We start from the raw sequence: 13959 nt of genomic DNA on the forward strand, positions 1-13959 counted from the left end.
GGGGAGAGAAGTCGGAGGTCGAGAGAGAGTTAGTAGGGAACCCCGCCGTTGATTCTTTCGGGTGTGGTTGTGTGTGGGTAACACCCCCATACCCTACAGACCACCACAAAGGGAGTATGCTCTTTAAGAGGCAGTGTGTTAAGAAAATTAAAGAGGGAAATATCGTTGATACTCCGTAACCTCAAGTCTGTCAGACAGCGAGCAGAATCTGCGCTATGGTACTACGTAGGGAGGAGGTAGGAGGTAACAAGATTATCTCCTGGTATTATCGGTCCAGAGGATGGTGAGAAGACTCATATAGTCCATGTCCAAGAAGTCTTAGTGCGATAAAGGTTGGTATAGCGCGAATTATCTATGGGATATAACGACAACTTCTTCCCAACTCTTGAGACCATGAATAAATTCAGGTATTTGTAGTGAGCACAATTGGTGTATGCTGACTCAGCCTCTCGTGCATAACTAACTTAGGTATAACACACTGGCTGACACTATATATTTCTACTGTCACTTTGTATACAGCTCGATCCATCCCTCTTCCCCATGTATCCCTCTCATCACAGACCTCGTCAACAGTCTAGACCGTCAGTCTAGACCATCGAACCACCACATAATAACACCAGTACTATATACTCCGTCACTCCCATCATGGTCTCCCATCCATCAGTCATCATCCCCCGGCGGAACTGTTCTTTCCGGCCTCACGTGTCACCAACAACATGAATATAAGAAATCCGATCAACTCCTCATCATCAGACCATCGATATCTCCAGAATAGACATCATGGATGTCCTGCTGGATGTGCTGGACACCTTTGTGTTCGACCGTCTCTACGCCACGCTCTTCCCTGTCTCTCCGGCTGTGCTTCACTCTCAGACCACTCATGGCGTCTCTCAGAATGGCACGGAACTGGCTTCGGTCAACACCCATATCAGCCGCTACATCTCTCTCGAGCCCTCCGAATGGGCCGCCAAATCCACCTGGTCCCGCGACAACATCTACCGACAATTTCTGAGTCTCTTTCTCATGACATGGTAACTCGATATATGCCTTAACTTGCATCCTCTAGACCACCGCTAAACGTCCCAGGATCTTCGGCCTCGTGCTGTACTTCATCAGCGCAACGCTCTCCTTCTATTTGGTCTACGACAAACGCGCCATGAAGCACCCTAAGTTTCTTCGCAACCAGATCCGCCTCGAAATCCAACAGGCCGTGCACGCCATGCCCATAATGGCTGCCCTAACAGCGCCGTTCTTCGTCGCTGAAGTCCGTGGCTTCTCCCGTCTCTACGACTTTGCGTCGGAAGCCCCGTTCCCGCTGTACGTCTACCTGCAGTACCCGCTCTTCATCGCCTTCACCGATTTTGGCATCTACTGGATCCACCGCGGACTGCACCACCCCGCCATCTACAAGCGTCTGCACAAGCCGCACCACAAATGGATCATCTCGACTCCGTACGCCAGCTACGCCTTCCATCCGCTCGACGGCTGGAGTCAGAGCGTGTCCTATCACATCTTTCCGATGCTGTTCCCCTTGCAGAAGATCGCGTACCTGGGATTGTTTACTTTTGTGACCATCTGGACGGTCATGATTCGTGAGTTTCTTCTCTCCTTCCTGCTAGCGGCGGAAAGCTGACAATCGTGTAGATGACGGAGAATATGCCATGAACTCGCCGGTGGTCAACGGCTCGGCCTGCCATACCATTCACCACTACTACTTCAACTATAACTACGGCCAGTTCACGACTCTTTGGGACCGCATCGGCGGGAGCTACCGCAAGCCTGACGCGGCGCTCTTTGACCGCGAGCAGCGCGTGAAGGAAGAGGAGATCCGCAAGCAAGTCAAGGAGATGGAGCGGCTGGTCAAGGAGGTCGAGGGGACGGATGATCGAACATATAACCAGACGAAGAAGGACCTGTGAGAGACTTGTATTGTAATCTACTCTTATTCTAATAGTGAATGTCGGTTCCATTAATGTGAATTCGTTCCATATTTCCACATACGATCGCGATGGACCACCGCGTCCACCAACACCTGCGTTCCCAGCGTACTGCACCACCGCCCGTCAGCGTTAAACCCATTCAAATGAAACCAAAGAACTTACCAGTCCTCAGGCCGACAGAGCTCCTCGCTCCTCCACATGTTGACTGACGCCATCGCAACACGGCACAAAGATCATGGCCGTTGGGAAAGGCCGCCTGCTATACACGCTATCACAGCTAGCGCCGCTGACCATCGAACTAAGTCACTACCTGATCGGGCAAGAATATTAACATAGGGGGTTTCCAATTTCTTTAGGGACGTCACTCAAGCATGGCGGAGCGACTCTATGGGTGCCTGTATCGTCTTGTAGCCGAAGTAGATGGTAGATTTTGTTCCCCATGTGGCAGCTCAGATAAACCTCTTATTTCATCAAAATCTAGCAATACATCAAGAGTCCGGTTATTTGTGGAAGGTCTCCACGGAGTACGCCAACACATTCCCACCGCGGCATTCGCTGAACCATTTGAAGATATGGTCTGTCTGTCCGAGGGTACAGGGGTAGGAGAAAGTACCAGGAAATCATCTGACATGAAGCCACGCCCAGAACCCCAGCTTTCTTTTTCCTCATTCTCCCTCTTCCCCCTCTTCTTTCACCTTTCTGCCCTACTGTGCGAGACCTTAACCGCCCAATCTGTGCCTCACGTCCCAACTAGACCGTACTGCATCGACCGCCAACAGCATTCAAACATCGCCAGGTCCAAGATGGAAAGGTTGGCTGATGATCTGAGAAAAATTCACGTGGATGATTCCATTGAGGAGGCAAATCAGGTCCTATTTAGACCTCCCACTGGGAGCGGATTTGCGCGGACGGCCTTCCATGAGATTCCTCGTTACCTGTTTCGAGTCGTCACCCCACGTTCCGACGGAATAACAGATGAGACGTGGGCACGTTCAGAATTGGCTTGCCAGGATCCTGAATCTTCTACGGAAGATGTCTTTTTCAACTTGGATGATGCGAAGCGGAAGGTCATTGCTCAAACGCTCAACTTGCATCTCCGATGGTGGCCAAAGTATTCGCTAAGGGACAACTTTGTTTCATGGACCAGCTCCTTGCTCTTCGCAATCCAGTACATCTATTACCGGCACCTGAATCCAAAGGATGGATCGAGTCTGGAGCACATCAAGCTATATGCGATAGATACGACACAGTTCCTAAGAGGGACCTTTCTCCGCGACCTAGACCTAATTGACTTTTTTGAGGAATTCGACGACCACAGCCCAGAAAAGAACCTCGCGGAACTACACTGCCGTCGTAAAAAAGATGAATTCTATTTCGGAGAATACCTTTCGCAAGGGGCACTGAAGATCGAAGGCAAGTGTGCGACAATCTCCACCCACTTGTTGTTCGAAAGCAATCGACTGCGCCGCCTGCAACGTCAATTTTACGAACTACAGTATCTGCCATTCAATAAAGGCAAACCAGTATGGGCGCAAGAAGTCAGCCGTCTTCGTGATACGATCTGGGGACCTAGAAATCTACGGACCTCGTCTTTGACAGGGATCGGGGATCGTTTGGAGGCCGTCAAAGAGATCATACAAGATCTAGACCCCATCTGGAGATACCCTCTTGCTATTTACTTCACTTCACTGATTGGCCCTGTTTCCTTGATCGAAAAACGCGATGCGGCAATCCATAATACGTTCTTCGGGAAGTTACAATCTAGCTTTCCTAAAGGTGGGTTTACTGGGTTTACCAGCGAAGAAATCTGATATGAGCGCGGATACTGAGGTCTTGAAGGACAAAAAGCTTTGGGGCCTTCCGACTTTAAAACCGTTGGAACAGACCAAATGCCAGAGATTCGGCAAGTCGAAACACTTGTTCACGAGATGTACAAGTACGACGCATTGGTAGATGCACTGGGTTAGTAGCGATGCTCAAACATGCCCTCTCTGAATCCCCTCGCTCATTGTTAACTGAGAGATTAGATCAAGTCCAAACCGCCGAAGCCAGTATTCGTCTCCTTTACATGAAGGTTATAACACCCGATGGAGCCGCTTTTGCTTTGCCCGATGAAAATGAGCTACTGGATCGTGCAGGCCGAGCTCTCCTACACAAGCTGCGCTTAGTACAGGATATCTGCGACGATGTTATTCTGGCTATTTCATGATATCCAGTATAGGAAGCAAAATTTTCATACCTTGATTCTCAACTGTTTGTGTCCGGCTGTGCGGATGGCAGCAGGATGTGGTTATTGTGCAGAAGATGATGATTTTGTACCCTGACCCCTCGCCGTCAATTTGGATCTGGTGGGGAAAATCTACACCTCGGCGATATGCAGGAGCTCCCTCACCTATCAATCTATATATTGCCCTTTTTACTGTGGGTCCTTGCTTTTTTAACTGATTTGAAGCCTTGTCGAGGCTCGTGTACACCGAGTTGCCTGCTGCTGTATTCTGTCGCGCGCGACGCCTTCTGGAGGCATCCCGTGGAGTTAGTCCCACCGCATGCTCTTGAGAAGGCTTAATACCTGTTGTTCTTTATTGAATGCTGAAAAATCCGCGTATCGCATCTGCGACCACCGGTGCAGCGGAGCCGTGTCGTGGGAGGGCGCTGAATGTCATCGGAGGGCATCTACACCCGCACCAGTCCGTCACCATATAACCCGCCGCAACCCGGATATCTTGCATACACCCCAACCATCCCTACACTCTGCACATGATGTCTCGGAGACCGATCTACACTAACCACTCAGCCGCCCACGCGCGCTGCGAAACCACCACCACCGACAGCGTGCGCGTTTTCCACCAGTCCCTCCCGGGCTATGCGGCCACGCCGCTCGTCGCCCTGCCCGAGCTCGCCCGCGAGCTGGGCGTGCGCGCTGTCTTCGCCAAAGACGAAAGCAACCGGTTCGGCCTGCCGTCCTTCAAGGCTCTCGGCGCCTCATGGGGTTGCTACCGCGCCGTGGCCGCGCAGCTGGGCTGTGCCGCGGGGCCCGTCGCGCTGGACGAGCTAGCGCGCAAAGCCCAGGAGGCGGGAATCACGCTGTTCGCCGCGACGGAAGGGAACCACGGGCGGGCGGTTGCGTTCATGGCGCGATTGCTGGGTGTGCGGGCGCGGATCTTCGTACCGCTGGGGACGGACGAGGGGACGCGGGTCCGGATCGCGAGCGAAGGCGCGGAGGTGCTCGTTTCGCGGGGGAACTATGACGATGCGGTGAGAGAGGCAGCGGGCGCTGTGCGAGAGTCCCCCGCGGGCGTCCTGATCCAGGACACGGCGTTTGACGGCTACGAAGAGGTGCCCGCGTGGATTGTGGAGGGGTACGGCACGATGCTGGCGGAGGTGGAGGAGCAGCTGGCGCGGGAGGAGCTGCGATGTGATGCGATGGTTACGCCGGTGGGCGTGGGCAGTCTGGCGCATGCGGTGTCGCGGTTCTGCAAGGCTCGCGACACGGCGGTCGTGGCGGTTGAGCCGGACTCGGCGCCGTGTCTGTACGAGAGTCTGCGGGCGGGCCAGCCGGTGACGGTGGTCCCAACGGCGACTATCATGGACGGGATGAACTGCGGGACGGTGTCGTCGACGGCGTGGCCGGATCTGCGCCGGCTGGTGGACGCCTGCGTGACGGTGTCGGGCGCCGAGAGCCATGCGGCGGTGCAGTATCTGGCGACGCGGTCGGTGCTGGCTGGGCCCTGCGGTGGTGCATCGCTAGCGGCGCTGCGTCGGATGGCAAAAGAGTCGCAGGAGCTGCTGCGCGAGGATTCGGTGCTGGTGCTCCTGAGCACGGAGGGCGCGCGGCCGTACGCGGTGCCGCGTGACGTTGCCGTGGACGACGTGGTCGGGTTGACGCAGGCGCTGACACGCATTGACTCGAGCAACTCGTCGCTGTCGGTGTCGAAGGGGGCTGGGGAGAGCGAGATTGCCGAGTACATTGCAGCGTGGTTTGCGCACCGCGACATCGAACATCACCGCGTGGAAACAGTGCCGGGGCGGCCGTCCATCGTGGGTGTCCTGCGGGGCTGCGGCGGAGGCGCGTCTCTGATGTTCAACGGACACACGGATACCGTGAGCCTGTCCAGCTATGAGGGCGATGCGCTCTCCGGGGCGCTGGCGGAGAGAAACGGCCGGCAGGTGGTGCTGGGACGGGGCACGATCGACATGAAAGGTGGGCTGGCGGCCGCTCTGGCCGCGGTGGCGTCTGTCAAAGCGAGCGGACAGACCCTCCGCGGCGATGTTATCGTCACCGCCGTGTCGGATGAAGAAGACGCCTCGCAGGGGACGCGGGATGTGATTGCTGCGGGATGGCGCGCCGACGCAGCGGTGGTGGCGGAGCCCACAATGGGCGAGATCATCACGGCGCACAAGGGCTTTGTCTGGATCGAGGTCGACATCCTGGGAGTTGCAGCGCACGGATCCGACCCGACTCAGGGCCGCGATGCGATCCTGTCTGCTGGCTGGTTCTTGCGGGCTTTGGAGGAGTATCAGGCCCGTCTCCCTGTCGACGAGATGTTGGGGCAAGCCTCGCTCCATTGCGGACTCATCCAAGGAGGCGAAGAGCCATCCTCGTACCCGTCCAAATGCACCGTGACCGTGGAGTTCCGCACGGTGCCCTGTCAGACGGAGATGTCCATTGTGTATGATTTGAAGACATTGCTGGAGGACATTGCTCGCCAGAAGCCCGACTTCCACTACGCAGAGCCGCGTGTCACCATGTCGCGGCCGACGCACAAACTGTCTGCGGAACATCCTCTTGTGCAGACTGCAGCAGCCTCTGCAACGGCGATATCAGGGCATCGTCCGGCGGTTGTCAGTGTGCCATTCTGGTGCGACGCATCGCTGCTGGGTCAGGCTGGCATTCCGTCAATTGTATACGGACCAAAAGGCGAGGGCTTGCACAGTAAGGAAGAGTTTGCAGACGTGGAGAGCTTGCAAGAACAGACTCGGATTTTTGAACAGATGATTGTAGAGATGTGTAGATAGTGGTCGACCGTCGTTGATAGATCGTGTACATATAGGTAGAGCGTGTCATACAACTTTCCGCAACACAGCCCAAGAAGATAGAAATCATCACGTATGAATATGACACCGAATTTAAATATAGATCCTTTTAGATGATTAAAGATAGACAAGTGTCGTGTTGAAGCGATTGAGCTCATCATGTTCTTAGTCATCCATCATCCACTTCATCTCCAACTACTTCCTCTCTTCTCTTCTCTTCTCTCTCCTCCATCTCAACATCCTATCCAACAATGGACCCATCAGATCAGGACCCCTTCTTCCCTTTCACTCCCGACTACCAGCTCAACCCCCCGGGGGATCCTGATCCTACCTGGTCCACGCTGGACTGGGACATCAACCAATGGATGACGATCCAGCCGGCTCCCGCCAGCGGCGACATCAACCACCTCACGGACGTCACTCAATGGCTCGACGGGGCATACGCACCACCAACCCCCTGTACATACTGCCGTCGCCACCGGCTGCAATGCCTTATCATCCGCACCACCCCAGCAAACCCCAACCCCGTGACCTCGTGCTCCAGCTGCGTCGCGCTCTTCCGCCAATGCAGTCTCGCCCACGGCGAGAAGCGCCAGCCGTCCGGGTTCGAGACTCTCGCCCCCGTCCTCGGGAACCTGCACGGGCTGCGCGAGCAGACCGAGGACGTCATCCCTGAGCACGAGTACGAGCACGCCCCCGCGGAGCCGCACCGTCCCTCCACATCGGGACAGCCCCATCCCGCTGGCGACGCTGCCGCCGCCGAAGACTCCAAGACGGAGTCGAAGCAGTTCGTGCGGCGCGGCGCCCGCGTGCTGCGCGCCTGGCTCGCCCAGAACCAGGAGTATCCGTACCCGTCCGAGGAGGACAAGACGCGGCTCGCGCAGGAAACGGGGTTCTCGCGCAAGCGCATCGCGACCTGGTTTGCCAACGCGCGGCGGCGCCAGAAACACAAGGCTGACTCGGCTGCGGCCGCGGCCGCGCCGCTGACTATCCACCGCGCAGGCTCGCCGATGCCCGCGGCGCGCGCGGACGCCTCGACTGCGTGGACGGCGATGACGCCGCTGGAGCGCTGGCAGGCGTCGCCGCCGGAGGACGATCCGGTCGCGGAGTCAGTGATCCAGGATGCGATTGCGTCGAGTGCGGGCGGCGGGTCGGAGGTGTTCGACGCGGAGGCCCTGGATGACGGCGCGCTGGATGCGTTCCTCGCGCTCGAGGAGACGTCGTCGTCGTGCGTGGGCTCGTCTGTCGGAGGGGGCCGGGGCGGTGCGTCGTCCGATAGCGCGTCGTCGTCTGCGTCTGCGTGGAGCCATTACTCCCTCAGCGACAGCGGAGGCAGTCTCGGGATCCCGCTGGGAGGGTGGCCGCCATCGCGACAGCGTCGTCGGCGCCCGCACCGCCGCCGGACGTCCGCATCGGCGGCAGCCAGCCAGTACCACTGCACGTTCTGCCCGCAGGCCTTCAAGAAGAAGAACGACTGGTACCGCCACGAAACCACCGTGCATCTCCCTCTGGACACCTGGATCTGCACCCCGTCGCTTGCGGAGCTGCTGCCCCCTGCAACTCCGGGGTCGGAAACCGCCGAGTGTCGCTTCTGTACGACCGCCCCGGCCACAGCTGCGCACTGGGATGAGCACGACTTCCGCGTCTGTGCCGAGAAGCACCCCGCCGAACGGTCGTTCACCCGCAAGGACCACCTGTGGCAGCATCTGCGGAAGTTTCACGGGTGTACGAAGACGCCAGCGGCGAGTCTGGATGTCTGGCGGCGCGATGAGACGAAGGGTCCGCTGCGCAGTCGGTGTGGGTTTTGTGGCGCTGAACTGGCGACTTGGGCGGAGCGCGGGGAGCATCTGGCGGAACACTTTCGCCAGGGAGTCTGCATGGATCAGTGGGTTGGGGGTCTAGGGTTGGAGCTGGAGGTGTTGCGTATGGTCAGGAATGCAGATTGACCTGTTTCGGGCTTATGTTGGACAGGGACATGATTTGTGACTTATGATGACCAGGAATACTGTATATAAAATTCATTGCCATCGATGTTGAAGCATCAAATATCTAGTGTATACAAGAGGCCATGTATATGCAAGTATGCCACGGCATAGCTGGTATCAGGCAATCATCTAGGGAAGCAACGGGCTCGCTACGCCCACACCATCTTCTTAATATCGTATACCAAATGCTCCAAATACCCTGTACGTTTCTTCGCATCCTCCAGTGAAATGATGTCCGAATGTCGCACGACAGACGAGACACCCTCAGATGCACTCTCGTCTGAGCCAGACACTCTCGTCTCCCCCGCCGTCATGGCGCGTTCAATCTCCTCACAGATCGTCCGCACCCAGTCAGTCTCACTAACAGTCGGTGCCCCCGCATTCTTCGTCTGAGTGACCGAGCTGGACAGCGGAAGGGCCTTGAACGCCATGAAGCGCGGGGTGGACCGCGAGGGGCCGCGGAACCAAGAGTACAGACCCCACTCATCGGAGGCACGCGCGTTGCTATTTAGGGTTTCCGCATCAACGCTACTCTGCAGGGAGCGGGTGTTCACGCGAAGAGCGTTGTTTGCGTCCCCTTCGCGATACTCGATGACCAGGCCCACGTTGCTGCGCTCGTCAGTCTGCGCGTCGGTCAAAATCGAAGTGATGTATGTGCCGTAGTTGATGTGGGAGACAGAGCGTAGGGAGATGCGCTCAAATGACAGCACCTTATCGGTGTTCCAATCGAAGCGGCAGCTGTATATGGCTGCATCCGTGAGGAGGAGCACGGCCTCCTCGAACGGGAGGGTGCGCAGCGTGTTGGGCTGACGGGGCGTCAGCATCGTCCACCCTCCAAGAAACTCCTCGGACTGGTCGCTGATTGCGATACGACAGCTGGTGTCGATGGCGTTTTGACGCAGCTTCTGCACTGAGATACCCGGGTCGGCAGTTTTCATCTCCAGCGCGAACTCCTGGAACACCTGCGTGGAGACATTCCCTAGCAAGTAGTCGATGCATGCCTGCGAGAAGTAGTCGTTGACGATGTTGTTGTAATATCGGGACAATGTGAGTCCAAAATCGTTCAATGCTCCCCGGTAGTCACGCTTCCGCGTCCGCGTGTAGTCGCCTTTCAGGGCTGCCGTAGAGGAATATTGCTTGGAGATCGCGTCTCCATTGTCCGCCCACAGGGTATTAAACCACTGAGTTGATGAGTCGCCACTGAGGCTGATATTGAAGCCCTCTTGTTTCAGCTCTCTCTCCAAAGCCCATTGGCCAAATGCACACTGTGCAACACCGGTCCGGTCGAGACAGTCCATGCAGTTGGTGCGGATGATACCGGACTGATTTTGAAGAACGGTGCCATCTTGAACGATCGTGTCACCATATTCTTTCAAAATGGACCCAAGGCGGTCTACAAGCCGGCTCACGTTCTCAAATTTCATCCCACGACATTCGTTGTGGAAGTCAAACCATTCCAGTCCAAGAGGCGCACCATCAATCACGTTCGACTGATTCATGGCCTGAGCGTATTTCTCGTACTGCTCCCCCAGTTTCAGCTCACCACCCTGCCTGTCAATGAGCGAAACAGCCTGGACCTTCCCATATCTACGGCTCAGATCCCTAAAGTGCCGCTCAAAAGCGAGCTGATTCGTCTCCGTCGAGTGGTGTATCACAGGAACTGGTTTGAATGCGTATGGCGATTGGGAGAAATATAGCGGAATGGACCCGCGCACTTGGAGATAGGAGTAGACCTTCCGGGAGGGATCCCAGTCGGGAACAGAGAGTATTTGCTCCGTCTCTACACTGTTGGCTGTGTTGCCATAATCATCAACACCTCGACGAAGATACCGAAGGCCGGGACGTTTGACTGATCGTCGCGATATTAGAGTGAGAAGAAAATGTTGCTGACGGCTATCCGTGGGAATGTCTTGACCCTCCTGTTTGCCACCCAAAATGCGCCCTTCAGACAAATTGGTTTCCTCTGGGTGAGTCTCGGTGGGCGGGCGCTCTGTGGTAGCGACAGTAAATTCCCGCTGTCCAACAAAGCCCTGCATTAGAGGCAGGACAAAGTGATGGGCGTCGGACAGAATTAAAGGCGTCATGAGATGCTTATTCCAGAAATACTGCCAATGGACAAGTCAGCAACTATGGGGGATCCTGCGGTAAGACAGAAACGAACCAGTTCATCCACGGCCTTATGCAGCGGCAGAGGGTCCTTGAGGAAAGATTCCTGAGTAGACATATGTCGCGTGAGGTCATAATCATATGCAAAGAAAAAGTTATGAGAAGCAAATAATAGTCGAGTATACTTCAGGAGCTTCGGCAAAAATTGTACCATTGGACTCGAGGGCGACCATTCTCCTGGTGGCTCCGACAGCGCAGCAGTATCACTTGGTACAGGAGCCGAAGCTTTGTCGTTTGTATTCGGAGTACTCAAATTGCTCCCTGTATCCTCTAGGGGGTCGTCCTCAGCAACCGCTTTGGGCATATCCTGGTTCACAGTCCCAAGCCCCGGCAGCCCAAGGGTCTTTCGCGACAACCAGTTTGCAGCAAAACGCCCAAACCGAACCTTTTTCCCAATGACATCTTCAGCAATGCTATTGAAGCTGCGTCCTCGAGAATGGAACGTCTCCCGGACTGGTGAGGGCGGAGCGCTGTTGACCTCGGTGTCTCCGCCCTCGGTCTCTGCGTCCGATATGCCCTCTTCCGAAGTTGTCTCGTCATGGCTTATGTCTCCCTGAGCCAGATGTTCTTTCGCCTGAGCAATCGCACGAATCGCGTCGGCTCGTGACGACGTAGGAATGACTGCAACGTCGGTAATGGTGTAGATCGGCTTGCCTTGGATTTGCGCCACTTGTTGACGTTGGGTGATTGGGATCAGAAAGGAATGCGACGCAACAGACAGGAGCCCTTTTGTTAAGCCGGAATCAGTGAGCCGGACGGAAACGAGCAAACAAGATGTCACTGACTCCTGGGGAGAATTAATATGCTGCTGGGTTACGCCTTACCAACAAGCCCATAAGTTTCCAATCCAGAATCTCGTTCGCACGTTTCCACCGGAGAAGTCGGTAATACAGAGATCTTGCCGGTCATATAGTCAATCCGGACACACGGAGACTCGTTATGTCCATTACTTCGCACACCATTTCCCGGGGCCTGGAGAATCAGCCCCTCGGCCGCGGTGAAAACGATTAACCTCCGCAACAAACCCGGCATGGTGTCGACATTGGTACTGCCCGGGGTAGACGGGAGAAAGAGAGGGCAAAAGAAAATTGCAAAACCAGTGCAGTGGGAAAAGACACGATCTATCGTGGTACCAGGGTCTCTTGCAAGAAGTTGGAAGAAAGATGGTCGCAATGATGCGGGCGAGCAGCTGATCGGCGCCGCCTTCCCCGCTGACTTCATCACCCGCTGCTTTTCGGCTGCCCTGTCGAGCTCCCAATATATATATCGAAGACCCGTATGCGACAACCAAATAATACATAGAAGATCTATCTCAAAATTGGATCCTGATGCGTATATACAATCCTGGTATTGGTTGCAGGCCTTTGCGCCGGCATCTAAACCCGAAAACCCATGCAATCCGTTCCAATCAACGTCCACATCCAAATCATTCATGACCGTCGCTTGTTCTTCATCCGGAGAACTTGTGCGTAAGAAGTAGTAGTACAATGCATCAGGCGGCTGGGGAGAAAGGTAGGTAGCAATGTCGAGTGTATAAAAGCAGAGGAGCGTAAAGGTGGATAACAATGTTTAAACGTAACAGCAGTGACCTCATCATAATAGTGGAACCCAGAACAGAAAAGAAAAGAAGTGAAAAGTCGATGATGGCCGCATCATACTATCGCTCGTCGTGCTTGGTAGGTTGGTGAGATGCGCGCTCAACATCATCGCTTTTCTTATACGTGGGGCCTGGTTCACCATCGCTCTCTTCGGTCAACTCAGACAAGCCAAAGGCTTGAGTCTCCACATCGTAAGCACGCATTAAGCCTTCTCGGTCTCCGTGTCCGTTCAAGTATGCAATGCTGGAGGAACTCCGGCGGTGGGGCTCGTTGCTTCGGCGAGACTGCATGGACCGACGCGTTTGGAAGCTAGCGATGCCATCGGTGGGAACGCCTTCGTCGTCCAGCTTGGAATTAAGCATCTGTCGTCCGTCGGGGTCATGGCGGGAGAGGTTCAGTAGATATACACCGGAGAAGATGACAAGGAATCCGCAAAGTAGGGAGATCGTGTTGACAGCGTCGGTGGTGTTGAAGCCCTTGAAGAGAATGAAGGAGGCGCATAGAGTGGCGGTGGTGAAGGTGACGTAGTAGAGCGGGTTGACACTGGGCGAGGATTGTTAGTCTTATGCCGCGTGCAGCACCATCGGCTACTTACATAGAGGTAGAGAACTGGTTTAGAGCCTTGTTGAAATAGTTCATCTGCGTGAGGATGCAGAAACCCGTGACGACCATGAACACATACGTCGAGGCGTGGGTAAACTGATTGTTACCACTGAAGGTCAGCCGTACGGCGATTCCGAAAGCCTTCACGGACATGACGGAGACAGAGCCGACAGTGGAGCAGATGGAGATATAGATAAGAGGGTTCTTGTTTCCGTAGACGGGAGCGACTCTGTAGATCATGACGGTGGAGAAGATCGCAACAGCCAGACAGTAGAGCAAGAAGCCTGGCTGCAGGGCGTAACCGAGGATTTCTTCGATGGTCTCCACGTCTTTGTCCGGAGGCGCGTGGAGAACGATCACCACGGAACCTAACAGGCACATCGCGCAGCCCAGTTTCCCGAGGGTTCCGAGTCGCTCTTGAAGGAAATAAGAACCAAGGACAGCACTGATACTAGTCAACAAGAGAGTCGGGTGTCAGAAAACAGAGAGGTGAGCCCACCCGATCAGAACACTCAACGCTCCCAGCGGAGTGACCAGAATTGCTGGCGCAAACGCATAAGCGGCAAAGTTGGCAACTTCACCCACGGCCACGTGTCATCCATGTCAGCGACCTGCTGTGAGGGATATAAATCC

The 13959-nt window shown here is 55.5% G+C and overlaps 5 protein-coding genes across 5 annotated transcripts; 3 read left to right on the top strand and 2 right to left on the bottom strand.

Moving 5' to 3' along the window:
- Window positions 1-780: 780 nt before the first annotated feature.
- On the top strand, window positions 781-1973 carry ATEG_05201 (sterol desaturase family protein; the record flags this gene model as incomplete). Its single annotated transcript, XM_001214379.1, has 4 exons — window positions 781-1031; window positions 1087-1592; window positions 1645-1915; window positions 1955-1973. The coding sequence occupies 4 exons, from the start codon at window positions 781-783 to the stop codon at window positions 1971-1973; spliced, it is 1047 nt and encodes a 348-aa protein (XP_001214379.1).
- Window positions 1974-2569: 596 nt separating this feature from the next.
- Window positions 2570-4149, top strand: ATEG_05202 (uncharacterized protein; the record flags this gene model as incomplete). Its single annotated transcript, XM_001214380.1, has 3 exons — window positions 2570-3716; window positions 3780-3902; window positions 3968-4149. The coding sequence occupies 3 exons, from the start codon at window positions 2570-2572 to the stop codon at window positions 4147-4149; spliced, it is 1452 nt and encodes a 483-aa protein (XP_001214380.1).
- Window positions 4150-4700: 551 nt separating this feature from the next.
- ATEG_05203 (uncharacterized protein) lies at window positions 4701-8920 on the top strand (the record flags this gene model as incomplete). Its single annotated transcript, XM_001214381.1, has 2 exons — window positions 4701-6873; window positions 7239-8920. 2 exons carry the CDS (start codon window positions 4701-4703, stop codon window positions 8918-8920), a joined length of 3855 nt encoding a protein of 1284 aa, XP_001214381.1.
- Window positions 8921-9108: 188 nt separating this feature from the next.
- ATEG_05204 (SacI domain protein) lies at window positions 9109-12157 on the bottom strand (the record flags this gene model as incomplete). Its single annotated transcript, XM_001214382.1, has 3 exons — window positions 9109-11064; window positions 11121-11851; window positions 11950-12157. 3 exons carry the CDS (start codon window positions 12155-12157, stop codon window positions 9109-9111), a joined length of 2895 nt encoding a protein of 964 aa, XP_001214382.1.
- A 625-nt stretch (window positions 12158-12782) lies between these two features.
- ATEG_05205 (DUF803 domain membrane protein) lies at window positions 12783-13707 on the bottom strand (the record flags this gene model as incomplete). Its single annotated transcript, XM_001214383.1, has 2 exons — window positions 12783-13266; window positions 13319-13707. 2 exons carry the CDS (start codon window positions 13705-13707, stop codon window positions 12783-12785), a joined length of 873 nt encoding a protein of 290 aa, XP_001214383.1.
- Window positions 13708-13959: the final 252 nt, after the last annotated feature.

This window comes from Aspergillus terreus, genomic scaffold (assembly GCF_000149615.1).
Source record: "Aspergillus terreus NIH2624 scaffold_7 genomic scaffold, whole genome shotgun sequence".
Taxonomy (NCBI): domain Eukaryota; kingdom Fungi; phylum Ascomycota; class Eurotiomycetes; order Eurotiales; family Aspergillaceae; genus Aspergillus; species Aspergillus terreus.